The sequence below is a fragment of the Xyrauchen texanus genome, chromosome 1 (genome assembly GCF_025860055.1).
Source record: "Xyrauchen texanus isolate HMW12.3.18 chromosome 1, RBS_HiC_50CHRs, whole genome shotgun sequence".
NCBI lineage: Eukaryota > Metazoa > Chordata > Actinopteri > Cypriniformes > Catostomidae > Xyrauchen > Xyrauchen texanus.
The window spans coordinates 7,885,966-7,907,684 of NC_068276.1; the positions used below are offsets into that span (position 1 = coordinate 7,885,966).

The window sequence follows — 21,719 nt, forward strand, 5'->3', positions numbered from 1 at the left end:
TGTCCTGTTTCCCTCTGCCCCAACCTGGATTATCTTTTTTCCCTTTTGGGGTAGTTTATGTTTGTTTTCCCCTTTGTGGGAGCTTTATGTTGGTTTTTGTTTTTATAAATAAATCCCCTATGCATTTCGTGACACACTTTCATAGATTATTAATGTTTGAAAGTAATTACAAATGTTAGGAAGTTATTAATAAATTGTTCACATGTGCTCACTTTACATTAAGGTACACTTTTATAGCTTATTAATGTTAGTAAGTCATTAATAAATGGTTTCACAGGTATTCACTTTACATTAAGGTACAATTTCATAGCTTATTAATGTTAGTAAGTCATTAATAAATAGTTCACATGTGTTCACTTTACATTAAGGTACAATTTCCCTAGCTTACAAATGTTGGTAAGTCATTAATACAGTGAATGGTCCATGGATAACTCAATAAATTTGCCATAATTGTTCTGTTTGCATACCTTTTTTGAGGTTGCTAAATAAGTTTGTAAATCCACCTTACATTAAGTCTAGAACTAGAAAGTGCAGATATTGTTACTTAATTAATAAATTACCCAAAAACTTAAGAGAAGTAAATAATAAAGATATACTTTTGATAAATGAGAGAAATCAAATTTTTGAGCATGAAGACCTGAAAGGTGTTTGGCTGAGACATTCCAACTATGATACATAGGTTACCACTCTGAGTAGCGGCATTCTTTTGTCCCCAACTTGACAAGCAAGGTAACATGAGTCAAGACATTAGATTAATTAATATATTAATAACACCTTTTAATCTCCCTGTTATAATCTATTTTTGGTTTATCATGACATAAATAATGAATCATGACATTTCATGATTCATGATTAAAATATGAATGAACTGTTACCTTTATTAAGCATTTATTTCATCTGAGTTAAAAACTAGCTCACTATTTGGCAGGTATTGCATGAACTTCACCCTTTATGTTCATGCTGTTATAACTGCATATAAATTAGTAGATTAGTTATTAGTCATTAATAAACCCTTTTGCAAACCCTTTACAAATGGAACATTAAAAGTGTTACCAAATAATGTTATGAAAAAGACATCCTTCAGACATGATTAAAGTTACGCAGTTACAAATTCACAAACACATTCTGTTCAATAAATCTGACCGAATACAGATGATCTAAGAAGGTTATTTTCAGCAAATCATCATTTGAGTTCTGTTCTATGTAAATGAATTACCATTTGAGTTTAAATGCGATCTTTCTCTTCATGTAAATTAGATTTTTTTGACGATTGTGTTTAAAAATAAGATTGCAATGCCCCTCTTCCAATAAATCATTATTACAGGTAAAACTCAATATGGGAATACAATGAACTTAATATACTGAATAAACCGCAGGTCTCTGTGCTGTCAGTCAAAATTCACGTGAGTCTGCTGTAAAAGCCACAACTGCATGTCTCGGGCCCCATTGATGCAATTTAAAACTTAACTGGCTTATCTGAGGGAAAAATGGCTTGTCTCCGAAAGTGAAATTATTAACAGTGTTTACTAATTAAGGAACTGAATGCCCAGATGCTTCAGGTAATTCTACACGGTGGCAAGCAAAAAGATTTTTCGATCTGCCTAATGTAGCACAAGCGCAACAATGAAACCGCAAAAAATGTATCTCATGCGATTACTGTGAATACTGTATTCCGTTTAGCATGCAAGTGATAGTTAAAAACAACAAAAAAATTAAATAGCTTTTATATCTCTATAGTTTATAATAGTTTAACCATATATATATAACTATATATAATTCAATAAACAAGACATAGTTTCTGAAAAGATAAATTATTTTATTATTGTGTCAATTTACACTAACTCCAGCCACCACTGCTGAGACCAAGCTGAAGACAGCCACAACAAATTTCTTAAGGATCAACTGCTGATCAAATGAAGGTGGGCATATTTGAATATTTCGTAATGGGCAGGGACATTGAACTGGTTAACGGGTTACACGTTTAGTGGGTTAAGAGAACAGAGAATGGAGTTACTATTTGCACTTCAATAGTCTGGTTGAAACACAAGAATTTTCTACAAATTGCGCCCCCACCTTTATAAATGTATACAGTATAATACTATACTGTGTATTTTACGTTACTCTATGTGCATTTCAATATTTTAAGAGAATAAAAGTGTAATATATCACATATTACTACTATTTGTTCAAGTAACACAATCCACTTTTTTTTTTACATATGTTCACAGAAGATAGTGGACGTGCGCTCCTGCTGAATTTTACTCCATGTCCACCCACTCTCTGTTTCCACATTTCCGCAACCCCACATTTATTTTACACATACACCATACAAAAAGACAACAAGTGTACAAAAATCGTATTATTTCTTTTTATTGCTATTAGCATATGATGCGTGACATGATGCCCATCTGACTTGCCCGAGGTTGGTTCCTTAACACTTAAACTGACCATGAAGATACCGTCTGCTCCTGCCTTCAACTCGGAAATTTAACCCACACCATCTGATTGGGTCCCGTGGGTCTTGCATGAGTTCCGGGAATGCAGACCTCTACTTCAATGGGACTCTATGTTCATTGCAAGAGGCTCTAAGCATGTTGTTTTAGGTCCTGCCCAGTTGCTGTGCTTCACTAGGAGTCACAGAGTGCTTTTCATTCATGAATGATTAACCCTAAGCCCTATTCCCTTTATATATTTTACCATCCGTTGTAAGAGCTATGAGTGCTGAGGTGTGGGGCTCAAAAATTCAAAACTCCTTTTTAAGTAACTTTTTGTTTTGGAATAACCTTAAAGTATGGCCGTCATGATTGTTCTCCCATCTTAGTGTACACTGAAGGCTTAATTTATGTAGTTTGTAAAGCAGAGCAAGGGTACTTCATAAGCACTTCAGTGCTTAAGCCCCTAATCAATCAGCCAAGCACCCGATCTTTCATAGGTACCCCCGAACTGATGGTGATAAAAAAACAAGGAAAATCCAGGGGGCGACCAGCCTGTTTGAGTAGCTTCCTTAAACTCCCAATCTTCATAATGAAGGCAAGCCTGGTGTCGGCTACATCTCACATCCAGTCTGGGCAATTCAGACCAGCTTATCTATGAATACACCCCACACATCCTCAAATACAATTTCATTTCAGAGCACTTTAGCTGTGTACACAGTTCCAGAATTAATCCTCTCAATCCTCTTTATTTCAGCATTGGTTTTTCAAGTGCTGCAATCACAAGTGTCATGCCTGTTCAAACTGAAGGGGCCAAGTAGACGTTAAATGCTACTTCCTATAAAACTAAATTTATGTCTTCTAGAAATAAGTTACACGATAGCAGCCATAACCTGGAGTTATTACAGAAATTTCACAGCTGCTCTTTTTCATACAACAAACTTACACAGTTAATGGCTGTCAAGTCCTCTACACAATGATGCTGTTCAGGATTCCAAATATTTTTTTTCAAGGGGTTTAGTGAATGACAGGACTTTGCAACTAAAGCAACTAAAGATGGATGGGCATCCCTTGTTTTCATTGACTCTCCCCTGCCGAGAACTTCCCAATTGAATTAGACCAATAACTGTGATGGATGTTTTCCTACTAAATTAAGAGCTTGAAAATCTGATCTCAGTTCCTCTTCAGTTTCACGCTATCAAATATCAGATCATGCTGGTGTGTACAGTACATAGGTCAGATAATATTTTAATATTTGTTCCCTTACAAAAAATCTAGAGTTGCAGCAAATTAACTCATTAATTTTCACATGTAAATAAGCTTGCAGCAAAGGTTCACCACTACCGGTGAAGAGCTCAAACTTCTGGCAAACATTTGTGGTAAACAGCAAGCTCATTATCATGTGAAAATAATGAGTGGCAAATTTGCGCCAAGTTTGCCAGTACTCTAGATTTTTTGTAAGTGTTTTTAAGTAATATTTGATATTTAATATTTTAATAAAAGGGTAATATATGAGAGCTCTTTGCTCTCTGTCTCATTAAATGGGTTGTGAGCAGGCCTGACTGTTAAAGACTATAAGTTAAATGAGAGTAATCATTTTATTATTTCGGTGGTGTAAAATATAAAATAATTGGTCAGGTCATACAGTGTTGTTTAAGGGCTGGGTTTAAATGACAACTTATGCCCTTTCAAACCTGTCACACACACAAACAAAAATGTAAACATTTACAAAGCACATTTTGATTGTTTTGTGATTTATTTGTCTCAAATTTAACTACATTTTGTCTGAATTCCCAGGTGAAAATGTTCTTCATAAATAAAATATACACTGAAAACCCTAATAATTTGAAGCTACTCGATGCCACGCTACTAAACTCATTCACTCAATTGTTTTGAGTAATGGCGTCACCAAAACTTGTGTAGTTATGTTCACTTAACTTGGTGTTCATGTAGAATTAGCTTAACTATTTAAGTTAGGGTAACTACACGCAAGAAGATTTAACTCAGAATTGATATTTAAAAGTTGTTGTTTCAACATAAGGATTTTAATTGAATGGACACAAATTAAAGAACTTAGATATTTGAGATGTAAGCCAAAAACATTATAAACATGACAAGTTATGCTTAATAAAGACAACTTGATTTTTCCAGTAATGACAACATTATGGTCTGTAGGGTAACAATAATATGTAAATAATATAAAGCATATATATATACATACACACACACACACACACATATATATATATATATATATATATATATATATATATATATATATATATATATATATATATATATATATATATATATATATAACAAATATATAATGTATCTATTTAAATAAACAGTTCTGTAGATTAGTAACCATTTGTTAATTAATACGTTGGCCTTTTCCAAAATAATGATTATTATGGGTCCACTTGTTAAAGTTGAATAGATGGGATCTACTGTAACTGTTTATTACAAAGTGCCCCCTACTGTAGAAAACTGACACCAGTATTGAGGGTTAAAATCAGCCTGCTTTTTGAGGTTTACTTTTAAGAGATAGTTAAAAGGTTTTCATTCACAGCACACATACCACAGAAGAAATAAAGACTCAGGATTGCAGGTACAATTTAAGATGTTTTATTCTGGGTATTTATCTATATTGATTAATTCTGTGTTTGGAAATAAAGGTGTGACGACATAGACCCATGGGGGGTGGGGGGGTGTCCAGGGAGAGAGACTCACAGTGAGGTCCGTGAAAGTCATTTACCCAGAAAACAACAAAATAACTCAACAGTGGGTCACAACATTACAGCATTATGGGTAAAAATCAACAAATTATTTCATTATTTGAGCATCGCTAATAAACACTAGACCAAATCTTAAATCCTGAATAAAACTGTTAGGTCTCTGTGTTTTTTATGACACTTTTACCTCTTAAAGGCATAGTTCACCTTAAATTGAATTACTTCGGTCACAAGACACACAAGTACCAATGATGTCATAACATACCAAGATTGAATATACACATTTGCAAATTAAATTTAAGAGTTACAATGGAGTGAAAGATTTTTAGACTTGAATTTCAATATGTTCCTAAGATGCTTCAGAAGTGTACATATGTATATCATTTTTGAAGCTCGATTGCCCAAGTCAGAGTTTAAACAATAGTGTGAAAATTCTGTTAAAACATTTAATTTTGTAATTTACATTAGATAGTCAACTAGTTCAACAGGAGAATGATTAAATTATGACAAAGTCGTGGTTGAACTATCACTTTAAGTTACAGATTTGTGTACATAGTAAGAGTCTTAAAATCACAGTACAGGACATTTTAGTGTGCATGTGGATGAAAGGAAAGAAATGGTTCACCACAGAGACAGGAACATCCAGATTTTCATTTAATGAATCCATCTTACACATCCCCGGCTTTCACTAATACACTTTGGCAATATCATTCTAGCTCACAGGGATTAAAGGCAAACTTTGTTTTCAATCAACTCTCGGGATAGTAGAAACCTTTCCTGTCAGCATCAAAAACATGAACCACTTTTTACCGTAACCTTAAAGTTCATTTACTGGCTCCAATTGATACTTTTTGGCAAAAAAACATTTCAAAATAAAAGAAAAACCACATTGAACACACAATAACACCACAATAACTAAGACATACATACATAAACAATATTAAGGGATAAAATATGACAACAAAACATAACGATTTGAACTATGTCACAAAATCAGTGGAAGGGGGAAAGAACGTTCTGTGTAGAGACTTTAAAGTTGTTCTCACAGTTTCATATGAAGAAGACACTGGACAGCAGTAGTGGTTTTTGGGGTCTTATGGGTCTTTTCCACTGCATGGTACAACTCGACTCAACTGCAGATCACTGATTTGTGAATGAGCGAAATGAAAATGTATTTCAGGAAGTGTCTCAGCTATTGGCCGCACACGGCTACCACCGGACCTACCAACAGTGTAGGGAAAAGTAAAACTAACTTAAAAGTGACTACAGAACCATCAAGGAAAAGTGGAAGTGGTTCAACCAAATGGACGCTCTCTAAACCAGCGAGCAATGGGAGGGAGAGCGCCATGGCGTTGATCCACGATGGAGGATGGTATGTTTTGTCACATTAACTCTATACTCTGCTTGAAAGCTTTGCTTTATTTAGTTGACCAGTTACTGGAAAGCTTGCTTCTAAAACAACCAGGCCAATTTAACTGTTACACTTGTGTCAAATCACCATGCAACAACTGGTTTATGCAGCACAATGAGCTAGTAGAACAGCTAGTGGTTGTTATTGTTTTGGTGTTTGTGTCATGTTTAAGATGATGTCATGACAGTAGAGGCAGCACAACTATGATGATCAGCCTATAATCCCACCCACATTGAGGCGATACTAAACTGCAATGGAAACGCAAGCTTAGAAAGTAAATCGAGTAGAGTTTAATTGAATTGAGTCGAACCGTAACATGCAGTAGAAAAGTGCCATTAGAATACAGTACAGATCTAATGTGTGTGGGGGGGCTCTCACATATAAACGTCAGTAAAATAAACACAGCATGAATCTTCACAAGCGCTCATCAACCAACAAACTTTTTAATATATGTTTTATGAAAATGACAGTTTTTTTAGGCAAAGAGAAGGGGGAGGGTCATCATGCTCTTCCCTGATTATTCCGAGATGTTAGAGAGGATGTTAGCCTCAGTCACCATTCACTTCTATTGTATGGGCGGGGGTATTTGGAAAGTGAATGGTGACTGAGGCTTTTGGGGGTGAACTGTTCCCCTTTAAACAGAGTACACAAAGTTTAATTTTGTGTAGCTGTGCGAGGAGAAGAAAAAAGAAAGAGGGCAGAAAAAGAAGAAGAGAGGAACAATATTGTTAACTCACTCTCTCAAATTGAGCATTAAATTTGGGGGCTTGAAAAAAGAAAGAAGGGGTGAAAGCAAGACATTTGGAGCATTTATAAATCACTCTCTCCATAGAGGGCACTGGAGAAGGAGATGTAATCCAGGGCTCCAGGAGTCCCATCAGCGCTGACGTACTTGGTCATGCGGCTGATGCAGTACTCGGCTTGTTCAGGTGGAAGTTCACGACGAAGCTCTTCCACAGTGATGTAGGGCTGAGAGATGAGAGAAGACACTTTTAAATCACTCTCACAATCGCAATGTTAATAAACTATACAGTACACATCATCAGCTATGCAATAACTCTCAGCAATAGCATAAATAGGGTTCTCATTGCAACCGAAAACACAAAACGTTACCATATTGTCTTGCTCATAAAAGCATCAACACATCTCCTTGGATATTAATCAACACGTTGAGAACACATTAGCATTCTATTTTATGAGTATGTATCAATATGATTCAGCCTGATCTCATGAAAATTACATGACAACGGCAACAATTTAACAAACCAAAATTACGTGCTTCATTACACATTTGTCTGCAGTTCCCCAGAATCCAGCAGAGGGCACCAAAAGTGAGTGGAATGTGTCGTAATCGGATGAGGTTTTTAAGGGTAATGTTATATGGAAGTTTTAATGAGTAAAACATACCTCCCTAAACTAAAACATTAATGTAAACCTAACCGAGTGTCCTAAAAGCAAATGCAACATGAAAAGCACATTTTCTGAAACAACCAGGTCATTGTTTATCACTTCAATGGCACTTTGGGGTAATGTGTCAGCTTGTGTGCTTGGCTACACTCAAGCCTCGGCCTATCACTGAGATCCAAAGTCTGACACTCTGTCAAGTGAGTTACTGCACAGGCTAATCGAATTGGAATAAGTGTGTAAATGTAGGTGGGTCTGTAATACAAGAGTTAAAATGTATTGTTTGTCAAATATGTGCTATAGTAAAAGTTTTTCTATATCATAACATAGTGTGTGAGTAATAGTGTGAAAAATAAGTGTTCATAAAGTCATAATCAGTCATTGTTCTCGTGATTTGTGTGAAAGTGAATATAAAACACAGTTGTTGTAGCGCCTCTAGTGTTTATTTCACCAGGAAACAGCAATGAAGCATAGAAAGTGGCACGTAAAAATTGTGTTACATTATCGTTCATTTTTGAGACAATGTTGATATCATTTGAATGTAAAAAAAAGAGTAAAGGTCTATTCACACCAAATACTTGACGATTTCGCCAGACAAACTTGTTGCTGCTCAACAAACATTTATACCAGTCTCCTGCCTGAACACTTCAGCATTCAGCAGTCAATGCAAGAGATTCATACAGTATATTGAACACTGTTAAAGCATTTACTTACTTAATTTGGCATAACTGGGCTCATGGTCTATTCTTTATTTAATTATTGCATATTTGTATTGAATTTAGAGAATTCATCTCATGGTAAGAAAAGGGCACTGTTACAGGAATACTTTGTTATATAACCTATAAAAATAGCAATAAGTTTCAGAAATAAATTTTTCTACACATAAAATATTGCATGCACATCTTTTTATGGGATATTTTTCAAACATATGACGAAACGCTGCAAGAGCTGAACCTGACCAGCCACCCCATGCAACGCATGCACTGGCCACAGTGCGAGAGCTGAGCAGGACCAGCCCTCCCACGCAAAGCATCCACTGGCTGCAGCACGAGAGCTGTGTGGGAAACCATTTAGTCTTTTAGAAACCATTATTACATCTGGTAATGAGGAGCATGGTTTTACCTGTGATCATCATGCTCTTACTAATACCAGGGATACTATGCAAGAACTATGGTAAATGTTCATAAGGGCAAGTACAAAGGAGAATTTAACAAGAGCTTTAAAGCCTGGACCCCCATGAATTCAGGATGAAGCTATGAGGTTTTCCCCTGTAAATATGTTCAGTTCTAATTAACTTTAATGGAAAAAGTTCATTAAATAATTAAGATCCTGATGAAAGAAAAATATCAATTTGTACTATATCTATTGTCATAGCCTTACATACATTACTGTTTACAGATTTTTTTTAATTATTTGAGTAAATTCACATCTGCCTCCCAATCTGATTATGCAATATTAATAATGATAACTGCATTTGCAATTCAATAATAATTTCACTATCTATAATATAATCACCCACCCCCACTTGGGCTGAATATTTACAGATATTATAGTTTTTTTACCCAGTCCAGTCCTGTCTGATGCTATTTTTAATGCCAGGATAATATAATGGGCACAAGGCACACCATTTTTTTCTCAAAATACAATGATGAGTACATCCTCATAAATGTGAAATACATTTTATTAAACCCCATGCTGCCTCTGAAACACAAATAAAATGTTTTAAATGGACTTGAAATTATATCTGCTAATTTAATAAAAAAAATTAAATGTACTTCACAAATTTCATGGAATATTTGAAAAAGGTTATTTAGGTTGTAAGGACAAATCTCTCCGCTAACATTAGTTTTTTAGGAAAAATATTCAAAAGAATAATGATGAATAAAAAGTAATATGATGATTATAAAACAATGTTTGTTTATTTTGTGGAACGTGCATTGACCTGGAATTTGCATAAGCGGGATATACATGATCGACGCAGAGCCATACAACTGATTTAATAGGTTTTTGGAGTCTGGCAGTCCGTGGTTAGAATGTTATAATGGGCACCTCCGTTAGAAGCAGAATACTGTAAGTTTGGTGCGCCGACAACCTCTCAAAGTTGTGCAAAGAGGCTCTTATTGTTAGTGACATTTAATTTTTTTTTGTTTTTTGTTTTTTATTTTGCTTATCATGTTAAGTTAAACGAGGATGCTGACATGCTGTTTGCTGGTATCCACATTTTATGGATTCATGCATTTTTATTTGACTCGCTATTTTTCACAGAATCTTGCGATTGAGTGCGAGGTTAAGACATCATCCATCAACAATTAATTATTCAAAAAGCTGTTCATCATTTTGACAGATAGGCCTACTAGCAAGAATCAAGAATCTCCACTTAAACCATCTTCACATGGTATATCTTCACTATCTCTCGGTTGATACGTGCACGCGAAAAAGAGGAAGAGAGAAGAGTAGAGCGCTTGCAGCTGAGTGAGTGAGAAAATGGCGCTTTGAATGCAAAACTAACTAACGCCTCTATTAAAATTAGGCTACTTGGTATATGATGCAAGATGCATCAGGGAGTTTTTATTCTGATTGTAGGTTGCAACAATAAGTACATAACATTGGGTGTAAGATCAGATGTCACTCGCACTGGTGCAGCCAAATAATTGTCTGATTTCGTACACAGTAATTTTCACTCGCAAATTCTGAAGCACTACAAATTCCATGGAACACTGGCCGACATGTACCGGTACACCAGTGTGCTGCGGCACACCATTTTAGAACCAATGCTGTATGGAATAATGTACATTAAGACAACATCAGATTTACATTTACATTTATGCATTTGGCAGACGCTTTTATCCAAAGCGACTTACAGTACACTTATTACAGGGACAATCCCCCCGGAGCAACCTGGATTAAGTGTCTTGCTCAAGGACACAATGGTGGTGGCTGTGGGGATCGAACCACAGCCACCACCATTGTGTCCTTGAGCAAGACACTTAATCCAGGTTGCTCCAGATAGGCTATAATATATAATTTGAGGTTTTAACACGTTAAATAAATATTCAAAAAAGATAGAACGTGTTTACAGTTTCTATATAATTTATTTACTACTTACAGTATTTGCTCATTCAATTTTGTGTTTTTCTGCATGAGACGCGTAAAAGAGCACATCAACACGCTGGATTGAGCAGCTGCAGTAACTCTAGAACATTTTCAAAAAGCTCTCATGTCATTGGTCAGTCCGTTTTCATTGCAGTCCGAAGGAAAAAAAATGTGACCACTCTCTGTAAAAAAAAAATCTTTGTATTGTTTGCAGACAATTTATCGGCACCGGAGTGAATAGCACCATAAGAATCACTTGTTCCCAATCAAAAGAACTTTCAGAATGAACAATCGCACCGAAAAAACATATTTGTGTGAACAGGCCTTAAAGGCTTGGAAATACTTAATTTTTCCATGTTTTGGATCGCCTGGCACATGGTCAAGCGCTCAGCTTTTCAAAGTAAACTCTATTGACTGCAAGCGAATTAAAAACAAGTTAGAATCATGTACACTACAACTGCTTTGTGATACTCTTTTAGCACAGTCAATAGCAGACGCATGCGCCAAAGATACGCACGGACAATAACTGTGCTGATGATGAAATTTGCGTCAAGCATATTGTGCATGTTCTGCTCAGCAATGCGGACAACCCAAGTATACTTTGGCCTTAACGCATCATGTTCTCACCTTGTCAGAAGCCAGAATCTTGAAGGAGGCCATGACCTGTTCAGCAGTGTCAGTTTCAGCAGTCTCACGTGTCATGAAGTCAATGAAGGCCTGGAAGGTGACCACCCCTGTGTTGTTGGGGTCCACCAGGGTCATGATGCGGGCAAACTCCACCTCACCCTGACAGAACACCACCAGTTACATGTTTACTTTTGTGGTCCAACACAGTTAAAGAGCTCAAAACATACATTTGTTACATTATATTTACAATTCATGCTGAAATGGGCCACATGATCTGGGTCAGACTGAAATATTCAGGGACTTAAAAATAAACTTCACAAACATGTCAAAACTAAAAATTTGCAAATGTTTGGATCCTTCAGATGGATATACGGAGACATAAGTGCTACACAAAGACTTTCAATCACATTGTACACTTTTATTTCAATCCTATATTCTTCTTATTACCTTGTTACAGTATGTTTTCATAGTAAAATGATTTTTTTTGCTTTTTGTTTGAAAAGATCAATGCATGTTTGATTCCCATGATATGACCCCTTTAACTGTACAATGTTCAGCAAACCATCTATTGAAATTGAAAAATGTCCTATTTTAATGTATTTGAATGTAGTTCGTTGAGGGTTAAATGTTTTTTTATTTGTACTATTGATATACACTCACAAAGCACTTTATTAGAAGCACTATGGCTGACAGAAGTGGAACCCTACGTGGTATTCTGCTCTTGTTGCACATCCGCCTTAAGATTCAACCTGTTGTGCATTCTGAGATGCTATTCTGCTCACTACAATTGTACAGAGGGGTTATCTGAGTTACCATAGCCTTTCTGTCAGCTCAGACCAGTCTAGCCATTCTTCGTTGACCTATCTCGTCAACAAGTTTCTATCCGCAGAACTGTCGCTCACTGGATGTTTTTTAGTTTTTGGCACCATTCTGAGTAAACTCTAGAGACTGTTGTGCGTGAAAATCCCAGGAGATCAGCAGTTACAGAAAAACTCAAACCAGTCCATCTGGCACCAACAGTCATGCCATGATCGAAATCACTGAGATCACATTTTTTCGCCAAAAAATGTTCAACCAACATGGTTGATGTGAACATTAACTAATGCTCCTGACCTGTATCTGCAGGATTTTATGCATTGCACTGCTTCCACATGATTGGCTCGTCAGATAATCACATGAATAAGTAGTTGTACAGATGTTCCTAATCAAGTGCTTGGTGAGGGTAGAGGGTCTTTATTATTTTTGTGAAGGGGCGTGGCTGTTGGTAAATACATGAGTGGGCAAGTTTCCTCAACACTCACCAGATCGTAGCCCATAGAGATGAGACATGCGCGGAAATCATCTGGGTCCATCATGCCGTTTCTCTTCTGCATGGTAAAAATAATAATAATACATTTTACATGTGGTGGTGTAAGTAGTCACATGACCAGACACATTTATATTCAGTCTTCTGAAAAATGACCAGTCAGTCAATTCTTGTCATAATTCAGGTACAACTACCATGTTTGGTTCATATTTACAATATTTAGCTGCCATATTTGGAACTCATCAGATTAAGAGCTGCACAATGAATCGAAAAAATTATTAAGATTACAATTACGGCTGCCACAAACTAATCGTGAAAATTGTCAATTACTGTGTTCCATTTGGGTCTTCTCCTGGAGGGTCAACATTTTATTTCACAAAATTATATAATTATTGAGCATTGTAATCAATCACAGACATGTCCAGCGCTTGCTATGTGTTTAATTCATTACAAAACTGAATAACTATTTTTCATGCTGTTAAGAGGCCCACTGGGAAGTTTACCATTTAGGTTCTGTGTAATTCAGAATTCAGAAGTAATTCAGAAACACAGCTCTCAGCTTGTATTAGATGTATTTTAATGTAAATTATATTAATTAAAATGAATAATCATGATAACATTATCAAGGCAAATTATCAACCATTATTATTTTTGTAAATATCGTGCAGCCCTGAGAACATTATTAATTTAATAAAGAAATGTGTTCTGGGTCGTAATAATCCCTCTCACGGGACAGTGATCACCATTTGGATACAAGCAGTCTCATTGAATAGATGTACAGATACTGAAGTACATTATAAAATTTTAGATTTTAGAGTATTGTTACATTAAATTAAAATATGCAGTTACTATTGGTTTATGATTTCTTTCCCTCCACAATTGCCTATTAGCAAAAACAATACAGTGGCCCCAAAAAGTATTTGGACACATGTCTGAATGTTATTACATTAGATACCAATATATATGTATATATATATATATATATCAAACCAAGTGCAATTTATTTTGAAGAAAGATAGCACAAGCACATTCTTCAAGTGATAGTTAGTTATGTTAAAAAATATAAAACAATAGTCAATAGATATATTGTTTAAAATCAAGACAGAAAGCATTGTGACACTTTCTGGTTGTCAAATATTAGTGGAACATGTCCATAGTTTATGTGAAGAACTACACCTGTGGATACTCTGCTACCTGTGAACTTCATATGTATTTACTTAGAATTTTCAGACTTGATTTGTTCCAAAACGGGCTAAAATTGTTACAATGTTGCATTTCCTTCATGGTTCGGTTCACTTTCACAAGAGAATATTTCAAAACAGACCAAAATTGTGTTAATTAAAGTCACGTGAGCAAATGGTCCCCTCATTGGTCAGAATTTTGTGCGCTGTTCTGGGATTTAACTCATACTGTACAGTACATGGATATACTGGTTAAATTTTGTTTGCAATCGGACCGATTGCTTTGATGTGGATCTGAGTGTGACTGCAATGTTCATATATGCCTAAATAAACTGAACCAAGGGAGAAAACGAACCAGATTCTGAAGCCAATGCTCTAAACAAGCCAGGTGTATAAAAAAAAAGCCATAAAGCACTTAGACACAGGTGGTTAAAAGTCATTACAAAAATTTAATCCACACATTTTTAGTGTGACTGAAATTTCTAAATATTTTTGGGGGCTGCTGTATTGAAATAAGTCTTACAACCAACTGTGACTGCAGGAAAAGGCATGCAGTTTGTTTCACTGGGCTTTTCAAAAGTAATATACACATACTATGTGTGAAAAATGGGGGATTAAATAATGTATTATTGTATGAGTTATTATCTCTGTCACACTGACCCTGTCGAAGTGGTTGAAGGAGGCTCTGAACTCATTGAGCTGCTCCTGGCTGATGCCTTTGGCGTCGCGGGTTAAGATATGGTTCTCCACCTCATTGATGGTGCGAGCAATGGTGGTGAGCAGCTGCTCCCAACCCACACGGATGTGCTGGAGTAAGGAATGAATGAGAGAAAGAGAGAGAGAAAGAGAAAGAGAGAGGATGGAACGCAAAGGATTGTAAAATGTGAAAGTAAAGTAAAAAAAAAAGGACTAGAATTTTGATCTGTTTTTCAAACACACCTACAGTATTATATCAGTTCTGGAGATATGGATTTAACCACTGGAGTCTTATGGATTACTTCTATGCTTTCTCTATGCATTATATGTTCTGAAGAAGAAATAAATTCATGCACATCTGTGATGGCATGAGGGTGAGTAAATGAGAGAGAATTTTCGTTTCTGGGTGAATTATCCTTTTAAGTAATTACAATATATATAACATGAAACAAAGTTTTGCAACTGGGAAAGATGGGATTCTTCAGGGAAGTATCTGTTTGTGTGTGTGTGTGTGTGTGTGTGTGTGTGTGTGTGTGTGTGTGTGTGTGTGTGTGTGTGTGTGTGTGTGTGTGTGTGTGTGTGTGTGTGTGTGTGTGTGTGTGCATAAATACCTCCATAGTGTAATTAGTGTGTTTGTTGTCAAAGACGAGTGCCTCCTGGATGAGCTGGTGATCTCCCTCCAGTTTGTCAATGTTGGATTTGTAGTTAATGATGTTCTGCTCATATTGTTTCAGATTATTCATCTGCTCCTCCAGAGAGCCGGTGATGTCCACTGACACATGACCGATCTCCTAACAACAGGAAAGAGAGTAAGGAAGAGAGAGAGAAAGAGAGAGACAGAGAGACAGAATGTTTATTTGAAGGGGAAGAACAATAATTCTAACAAGCACCAAGTGTCTATTTGTAACTACTTTGAGCTACACACTATTCATAGTTTAAAGAAAATAAATTACAGTCAAGTGAATAAAAATAGACGACATCTGTTTATTGCCTTAGTTTGGTCAGCTTAAAGTTATGTGTGCAACAAAATATGACATTAAAAATAGCAATGTAGCATTTTGTTATAAACAGTAGCATGTTGCTGTGAAAGTTGAAACTTTTATGAATTATGAAAACAAAATTGAAACTTTTTTTTCCCACATAAATCCTCATTGTTTTTCTGTTGAATTGGCCCACCTCCATCTTGGTCTGAATCCAAGGACCGATGATGTTGGCCTGAGCGGCAAATGAGCGCCTCAGCCTCTCATTGGCCTGTTGCCTGGCAACCTCCTCCTGTAGCATCTGGTCTCTCAGGGGAACCAGCTGCTTCACCTAGAGGGGGCGATAGAGTGGGAGGTCTATAAAAACAGCATAACAACATGTGGAAGTGTTCTGTTCATGTGTCCAGTATTTTAGTCAATTCACCAAGCTCCTTCTAATGTCGAAACATGAGCACATCAGGATGTGGGAGGTGATAAAACTGATCCTAGATCAGCAGATGTTCTCAGATACCCCTGTTTCACTAACACCACTGTCCCCATTGGGCCAAACTGGGCACCATCTCTTGCACCAGCACAGTGTTGATGGAACAGGTTCCCTTCACTCCTGAGAGTGACAGTGATCAAACCAGCAACTATACTACAATAAACACCATTCAATCAGGACCATGTATGATGTTCTGGGGCCCAATACCAGCCATAATGCTTATACTTGTATATTAGCATGCGATGTATGCATGCAAAATATATATATTTTTTTAATTATTCTACGCTGTACTCACAGCCTCCCATTTGTTGGTGATGTCCTGTGGGCTGAGGACGGTGTATGGATTGACTCCGACCAGCTTGATGCCGTAAGTCTGAGCAATCTTTACGATCTCATTCTGGATACCCATGATGGCCATGCGCTCCTTATCAGCCTCTGGTAGAGTGGCCTTGAATTGATCGTGAGCTGTGATCAGACTCTGAAACAGGACAAGACACAGAGGGGTGAAAGGAGATGAAAGACTGCTTGCTACACCATTATCACAGTATAGAAAGTATATTACATACATATTATTATACGTAGGGCTGTCTAAATTTAACAAGTTTATCTAGTGCAATTAATTATATAAAAAATCCAGATTAATGCATATAATCATGCCCCCGGGCCGTAATAAGGAATTTTTGTACCATCGGCGCAATTCAAGCTTGATGTACTGTACCATCTTCATGTTTTTACAAGTCCCAGTCAGCAGGGGGTAGTAAGCACAACTGCAGCTGTACAGGCAATGCACAGCTGTAAAGTCAACTAACCACACTTTCTAACAGTGTTGCCATGTCATAAGCGATTTTATATAGGAAGTATCAATATAGGTTATCAATATAGGAAGTTGTGGCTTGATGTTTTTGGGGCTGGTTTTCAGAGTACAGTTGTGTTTTTGGGCTAGTTGATGCTCACAGTCTCGCAAATAAGCGCATTAACATGCTTTTCATCTGAAACTGGGTCTGTAAGTGACAAGGCAGGTCAGTTAATATCCTCGATCATGGCAATAATTACTATAGAGACCTATACTGTATATGGAAAATACTAGAGCTAAAAGTTAATTTCACCATTGTTTACATGTCACTGATCGGTTAATTAGATTTAGCCTAATGCATTAATACAGATATGATTTTACCGTATTTTGGCGGAGAAGCAGAACTGTAATCTTCCTGCAGTTTATTTTTATTCAAGACTTAGTTTGTGATTTACAAGTCAGGGTTCCCACCATTTTAACATATGAATTTCCATGTCTTTTCCTTATTCAATATTACTGACTCAAAAGAACGATTCACTGACAAGTGAGACATCATTATGGATTGGCAAGTTGTACTGTATACATAAGTAATTTCAAGCTCATGAAATATTTAGAGAAAAACTATATTTATATTCCCTGATATTTTCAAGTTTTCCATGACAATGGGAACCCTGTAAAGAGTAATAAGAGTGTGCTGACTATGCTCTCTTTTGTTTTATCCCAATATCCATTATTAAAGCAAAATAAAGTTGATTCGGGACTTAATTTTTATTAACTCAGAAGAACATTTGCACTATGCATGCAATCTGGATATCTCAATTAAGAGTCATGCAATGATGATCACAGGTGCCATGTGTAATGGTAGCCAGCTGGTACGTGATAGTTGTGCAGTGTGTAAACCTCACTCTCCAGACGCACTAGCGACTGAGGCTACAGACAATGGCTTTATAGTCTTCATGTTAGCATATCCGACTCCCATGCTGAGAATCGCTTATTCGAATCACGCTTGGGGTGGGTCGATTAAAAAGCCTTTTGTCTTCTTGAAATCTCATATTGCATCCCATGTTTCTAGGGTACAGTAATGTTTTGACAGAAGTTCATGTCAAGGCACGTATAACTTTAAACTTTAAATTAAATTAAGTGGTTGGATGGATAGTACGTTCTCCATCGTGTGCGGGGGGGGTTGCGAACATTGCCCGTTCTTGAGCAGGAGTTTCCATTTCATTCGTGTGTGCTCAAATAAGTGACGATCGAGCGCTCTGATGTGTTATTTTAAATTGTATGATGAGTGCTCGTTGGCTGGTATCAGTGGCTTGAGCTGTTATGTTTTCTAGTGCACACAGACGTGCGCTCTGCTCATTGCTTTCAAGTCGAATCACAAAGAAATACACAAACACGCGTCCCCACTCAAGATATTCATCCACAGATATGCAGATGCAATCTTGGTTTATTAAAATAAAAAGTTGCAAAAGAGTGAATTTGAACCCACAACCATATGCACTATAGATGAATATGCTACCACTAGACCAACCACTCAGGCTCTGACATTTGATCCTTCGCTAATCTTAGTTATGGTAGCTTGCTCTGACAAGCTCTGCAAAACTCCCCACTACTCTCACTTTTATTATGACTTGAATCAACACATAAATTAATTAACGTTCAGTTATTAGCTTTAATTTACCTTGGAGCAAATGTAGGTGTCGTTGCAGATATTATTGTATATGTTCATTTGGGAATGAGGGCTGACAGTTTAATCCAGGACATGCTCTTCTCCAGATATATTTAAGATTATTTTTGAAAAAGGAAAGAAACACAATGCGGGTGTCTTCTCTGAGTAATTTGAGTTACTATTACAAATGACCTGGTAACAATGTGTTTTACATGTTTTTTATTATTTTGATAATATCCCACTTAAAAGTACTCAAACACACATAACTTCTATCCACAGTTTTCCTGAGCAACCATTAGGCAGCCCAATGATGATTCTAATTGCCTGTTTTCTATTACTGGCCTCGAGACACCAAGAACAACCACTAAAATGAGTGATTCAGAGGAGGACAACAACCAAGTGTTACTTGGAGTAAAAATTTCAGGCTCAACATATGCAGATGTTGGCTGTCATAATAATGTATGCGAGTGAAAACACTGGAGAAACAGTAGAATCGTGGAACACTTCCGTGTTCAGGAAAAAGGTGGCTAGGCTGTCATTGGAAAATAGCAAACGCGTGTCAAAGTAATGGTGGCAGGGCAACAGTTGCTAAGACAGGATTGGTCAGAAAAGCTTTTATGGCAGGCCCTAGCGAAGGGTCAATGTATGTATTCTATCAAGAGGCAAGGATATCCTACAACAAATTAATGATCTGAAATATTTATTTGAGCGTTTGAATTTGTCCTAAAATTCAATTACTATTTATCAAAACAGACCATTTAAAAATAATCTTTTACTCCCCATAACCTAATTAAGATCCGTGAGTTTCGCCACTTCACATACCTATGCAAAACATCAACAGAGCGTGAGCATCTTGACATGACACTGTTACCTTCTAGACCCTACCCAGGATGAAAATGCCCTCTTGTGTCCAAACACAGCTGGAAGAAGCACAACTTCAAATGCACGGGTCTCGAGATGTGTTTTTCAGTTCTTCAAATTTCAAACTTGAAATTGCTTTAGTCATCTGCCACAATATTGTAATTTATTTTAAATATCTGAATTACATTTCTTATAGCCTATACTGTATATTTTATTTATAATTATTAAAATATATTTATTTATAATTATTTAATTATATATTGAATTATAAACATTAATTAATTTATATTTATTAAAAATGCAGTCGAGTATGTAATCATGGCCATGTGTGCAGAAAAAAGTTATATTGACCAAAAATATAATAATATCATAGCCCACTTTTAAGAATTACATGTCCAGCTGCATATTCTATTCCAATCAGAAATGTGACATTACAGAAGGCTGTGACCATTGTAAAGGATTTTATTATGTCATCTTTAAACCTGCTCATTTTTACTCAGCTTTTTTAGGATTTTGTTCAAGCATTCTAAATAAATTTTGCATAAAATGCCAGAATTGCCAACCTGAATTTCCTCAATACAGTGTACGATGAACATATCCTGCAGATCCTCCATGGCTCCATCCATCCAGTTGTTGAAGGGTGCTGCTCTCTTAGCAAACTCCAGGTACAGCTGATCAATCGTCTCCCATAGCTTCTCTACACGCTGGGGGCGGAAAAGACAATAGAATCACATGATAAACATCAATATTAGGCACAAAGCAATTCCTGAAAATCTTATTAGATATACTGATATATGTATGTGTATACCAAGTTGAATGGTCATTGCAATTCCAGATATTGTAACAGTAGCAATTGTTTGTTTCCTTTTGTCTATGTAAATGAGAGTCTTTGAGTACCTCAAGGGCATCTCTTCTCTTCTGGGTCAGGGTTCCCAAGTTGTCCCACTGGTCACAGATCCCTTGGCAGCGGGCATTCACTGTAGCAGCATCATGATAGTCTAACTCACTAGAAAAAAAATAAAATCTTTAAAAGCTGTGATTCTGATGCAGCTTTCCATTTCAAAGAACGAAAGCCACAGAATCACCTCTGATATTATTATTCCTGTTTATTCTATAAGCAGATGGCTATAGAATAGTATGGCTTTTATGCTGACTTTTACACAGAATTTACACTTTAACTCTACAAAGTCTTAAGTAAGTGGATTTTAAGCAAAGAGAAGTTTGTGCATATTTTATGCATAGTGATCATGGCGGCAGTAATTCATCAAGTCATACATAATAGCATTACAGATGTTCTCAGTAGTGAGGTGGTAGCATCGGCAGATTTTAAATAATGTAGCTTTTCGGTAGTGACACTATTCTATGGATTAGGTAGTAGGACAGCATTTCAAAGCACTTGGACAATGTCACATTGGACAATGACACAAAACTACAGATGTCCGATTTGAAAATGTATCACTCTTTTAAGTCAGTTCTTTATGATGACTTGGTCATATGGAATTGCAGCACAGAGTGAATCACTTGGACTGCTCACATATGCACTGAATTGCCTGGAGAGGTTTTTTTTTACTCACCCACACAGTAGTGAAATACTTTAAAACATTGAAAAGAAAAACAACACTGAATGCAGTGGATATTTATCTACAATCAATTGAAACCAAACCTTAAATCCAGTGTGCAGTTTGGTAAAGACATTTCCGAAAAGGGTAAGAAAACAAAAAGAGCATTAAAACACTAACAGTAGCCTTACTGTTAAAAACTTAAAGTACCATGATATTACCATGTTTTGGGCATGTACCATGGTATTCTTTGAAATACCTTGAAGCACTGTGTTAATAATGAATGGAACATTAATATGGGAATCGTGTCCCATAGTACCATGGTATTACCATCTCATATCATCTTGTGCCTAGGTATGCTCACACACACACAAGGAATTTGGCCTTTGAATAGAAGCTTCCAGTACTCGCTACAAAGAGAAATACAGAAATGCAATAGATGCAGAATTACAGGACAATACGAACATTACATTAAAAAACATTATATA

The 21,719-nt window shown here is 36.4% G+C and overlaps 1 protein-coding gene across 1 annotated transcript in view; it reads right to left on the minus strand.

The window, feature by feature from the left end:
- Nucleotides 1–5,037: 5,037 nt before the first annotated feature.
- LOC127643729 (alpha-actinin-2-like) overlaps nucleotides 5,038–21,719 on the minus strand; it is a 60,558-nt gene continuing 43,876 nt past the window's right edge. Inside the window, exons 13-21 of the mRNA XM_052126572.1 lie at nucleotides 20,570–20,678; nucleotides 20,236–20,376; nucleotides 16,645–16,827; nucleotides 16,062–16,196; nucleotides 15,497–15,676; nucleotides 14,850–14,996; nucleotides 13,004–13,069; nucleotides 11,703–11,861; nucleotides 5,038–7,547 (exon numbers count right to left, since the gene is read on the minus strand). Of these exons, the coding sequence (XP_051982532.1) occupies nucleotides 7,389–7,547; nucleotides 11,703–11,861; nucleotides 13,004–13,069; nucleotides 14,850–14,996; nucleotides 15,497–15,676; nucleotides 16,062–16,196; nucleotides 16,645–16,827; nucleotides 20,236–20,376; nucleotides 20,570–20,678 (1,279 nt within the window). The 3' untranslated portion in view covers nucleotides 5,038–7,388. The remainder of the gene's footprint in view (nucleotides 7,548–11,702; nucleotides 11,862–13,003; nucleotides 13,070–14,849; nucleotides 14,997–15,496; nucleotides 15,677–16,061; nucleotides 16,197–16,644; nucleotides 16,828–20,235; nucleotides 20,377–20,569; nucleotides 20,679–21,719) is intronic.